Source organism: Quercus suber, unplaced genomic scaffold (genome assembly GCF_002906115.3).
Source record: "Quercus suber isolate HL8 unplaced genomic scaffold, Cork oak 2.0 scaffold_127, whole genome shotgun sequence".
Taxonomy (NCBI): Eukaryota; Viridiplantae; Streptophyta; class Magnoliopsida; order Fagales; family Fagaceae; genus Quercus; species Quercus suber.
This window is the reverse complement of record NW_027069590.1, coordinates 1,400,803-1,403,637: the sequence shown is the minus strand read 5'-3', so window position 1 is coordinate 1,403,637 and position 2,835 is coordinate 1,400,803. Positions and strand designations below refer to the sequence as shown.

Here is a 2,835-nt window from a genome sequence, read left to right as displayed (position 1 = left end):
CCCCCCCCCTCCCAACCCAAAAAAAAAAAAAAAAAACCTAGAAGAAACAATTATAAATTTTGGTGCTACTTTAGAAAGCACGGACACTTCGTTCAAGGTGTCGTACCTGTGTCATAACGGCCATTTCATGCTATAATTTTTCAGAAATTTCTCGTGTCATTGTGTCGTACCCGTATCCGTATCCGTGTCAATGTCCGTGCTTACTAGGTGCTGCTACAACGGTACCTAAGGTGTCTGGTCTTAAATTATATTATTCTCTCATGTCTTAAGTTCAACCCCTGACCCCACCCAAATTATTTTGTAATAACAGGCCGCCCAATGGGAACAAATGGGCAGAAAAATCAACACATGGCCTGCCTCACCGCGCTACCCACGGGCCTCAACAGTACCAGGCCGGGCCACCCATTAGCCTGGTGGGTTGGTGGGTTACTGGACCAGCCCGTGGGAATTGGGCTGTTTGATGACCATTAGGCCTTAGGTACCTTCATCATTCTACCGTGTTTGTTATGAGGCACACCATAGTATAAAGATGGACAAGTACCAGAACTTAGATTTGGAATGTAATGCACATTGAGGCCAGCAATATAGGCATATCAAGAAGAAAAAAAATTGACATGCAAAAAATACTTAACTCATACTTACTAGAAAAATTAGACGAAAATTGGTTACTATCAAAGTACCCGCCTCATCTGTATTAACAAGAACAACACCGTATCCCTGAAAGCAAAGTCCATATATCGAATGTATCTTAGCCACGCATTTAGATAGCAAAAATCCATAAAAATGAGTAGAACAAAAATTGAGCTACTATTACTTATATATTAAGTACTGCAAAAACACCAGGCCTGCTGGCCTAGTGGTACCCGGTCTCCATATGACCTATCAACTCAGGGGTTCAATCCCCTGCATAAACACTTACCTAGCAAAAAAAAAAGTACTGCAAAAACACTTATCGTCAATCTAACCACAGCTAGAAAGGTAACAAAAGATGTCGTTAATCCCTTGTCCACTATTTATTGATTAAATTCAAAGCACAACCATCACAACTTCCAAAAAAAATTTTTTTAATAAGTATCTAGAACAAATTACAATCAAATCAACATGAGAAACTAACAGAATGCCAGAAATCAAATTCTTGAAAAATTCTTATGTCCACTGACAATCCAATCCAATTTTTATTACAATAAGTAGCTACAATCTAATTTTTCACAGTTTTCTCAATTAATGCACTAATTGGACATGACATTAACATTTGACACATCTTTAATCTAGAGCAGTCCAGAACCGCAATGAAAATGTAACTAGGTTTTTCAAAAAACATACTAATTGAGGTTCTAAAATTATAGACATAACAAGCAATCGAAGCATAAACTCGACGCACCTCGACTATGACTTGTTCGGCTTCGAGCAGGAAATCGAATTTCACATGAGAAACGTACCGCGAATCGGGCTGTGAAAAGAAAATCCGAATTTGAAGAAAAAGGAAGAGAATTTCGATTAGGAACAAAAGCCCAAAAGATAGAGAATTAGAGAGATGAGAGAGAGAGAAGAAGAAGAAGAAGAAGAAGAAGAAACCCTAGAATTGGATGAGAATTGGGAGGGGACCTCGATTTTGGTCCATTCGAGGACGTCCCAGCTAGTGGTGGATTCCAATTTATCGGACTCGGAGGTGTCGCCGCGAAGCGACGTCGTTCGACCACCGCCGCTGCGCTGTCTTGGCGGTGCGGCCATGCGGCGAGTCGAGTTTGAATCGTTTTCGAGTTTTATCAGAGAGAGACAGAGAGAGAGAAAGTCAGAGAAAGGGACTTGGGCGTTGTTGAAGCCTTTGAACTTGGGAGGATTCTCTCTCACTTTCGCTTTTCTCTCCTCACCTGCCGTTCAAACAAGGAAAACTTCAGGGACAGGTGGAGGATTTTGCTAATAATAATACTCACAATATACTCAACGTATGGCGTAGATGATTCATACATTACCTTACCCAACAAGTATGTGTTCTTTCACAGCATGTGGAACACATTTTTAGAAATACAAAACTTTAGCGCAATAAAGTTATGCCTATCTTTCTCAAAAAACAAAAAAAAAGTTATGCCTATGGCTAAAAATAATAGTTGTAAGTCTAGTTAACTCAACTTGTTGCTTTGAAAGATAAGGAAATTCTCATTTCATTGCGGTGGTCAAGTAATGTTGCCTGTGTTTTTTGAAAGTACGTGTGGGTGAAAAAATATGTAGAAATATGTGTAATACTATTTAAAAACTGAAAATTATTGTTTGAATTGTGGTACCAAACACCCTCTTAATTACTTGCAACTTTGCTAGGTATGTTAGACATGTCAGTGATTTTTTAATATGGATAAAAAATATTCATTTATATCTTAATGTTGTATATGTAGCCGATCTGCTTAGTTTTTCTTAATAAAATTTGCAATATTCTTCTTAGAGGAAAAAAAAAAAAACTTATTTCTTTGAACAAGATGTATTCCTATCAATAAATAATAATAATAAAAACTTGGTTTAAGTCTTAGTGTGTGTTTGTTTAGCAACGTGTCTGCGTTACTTCTACGTTTGCGTTTTTTGGCTGGTCACATGGCACTGTTCATGGATCAGCCAAAGCACAAAAACGCGTGAACAGTAGCGAGTGAACAATGTTTTTCTATTTAAAAAATATTCTGTTACAATGTTTTTAGCAATAAATTTTCAGTTTTCAGCAAATAAGCGGTATCCAAACAAACCTTTAAATGACTTGGTGTGCATTTGGATTAGAATTAAAAATGAAAATTATTTCACTATTCAGCTTATTTTTGCTACTATTCATGAGCCTCATTGCACTTTTGGCAC

General features: G+C 37.5%; 1 protein-coding gene across 2 annotated transcripts in view; it reads right to left on the bottom strand.

Annotated features, from left to right (window-relative positions):
* The window catches only part of LOC111988661 (phosphatidylinositol-3-phosphatase myotubularin-1), a 17,456-nt gene extending 15,526 nt beyond the window's left edge, over window positions 1-1,930 (bottom strand). The window contains exons 1-3 of one of the 2 annotated variants that reach the window (XM_065776084.1): window positions 1,576-1,930; window positions 1,382-1,450; window positions 643-717 (exon numbers count right to left, since the gene is read on the bottom strand). In XM_065776084.1, coding sequence (XP_065632156.1) covers window positions 643-717; window positions 1,382-1,450; window positions 1,576-1,731 — 300 coding nt within the window. In that variant the 5' untranslated portion in view covers window positions 1,732-1,930. The remainder of the gene's footprint in view (window positions 1-642; window positions 718-1,381; window positions 1,451-1,575) is intronic. The other variant, XM_065776085.1, reaches the window with a different exon arrangement.
* Window positions 1,931-2,835: the final 905 nt, after the last annotated feature.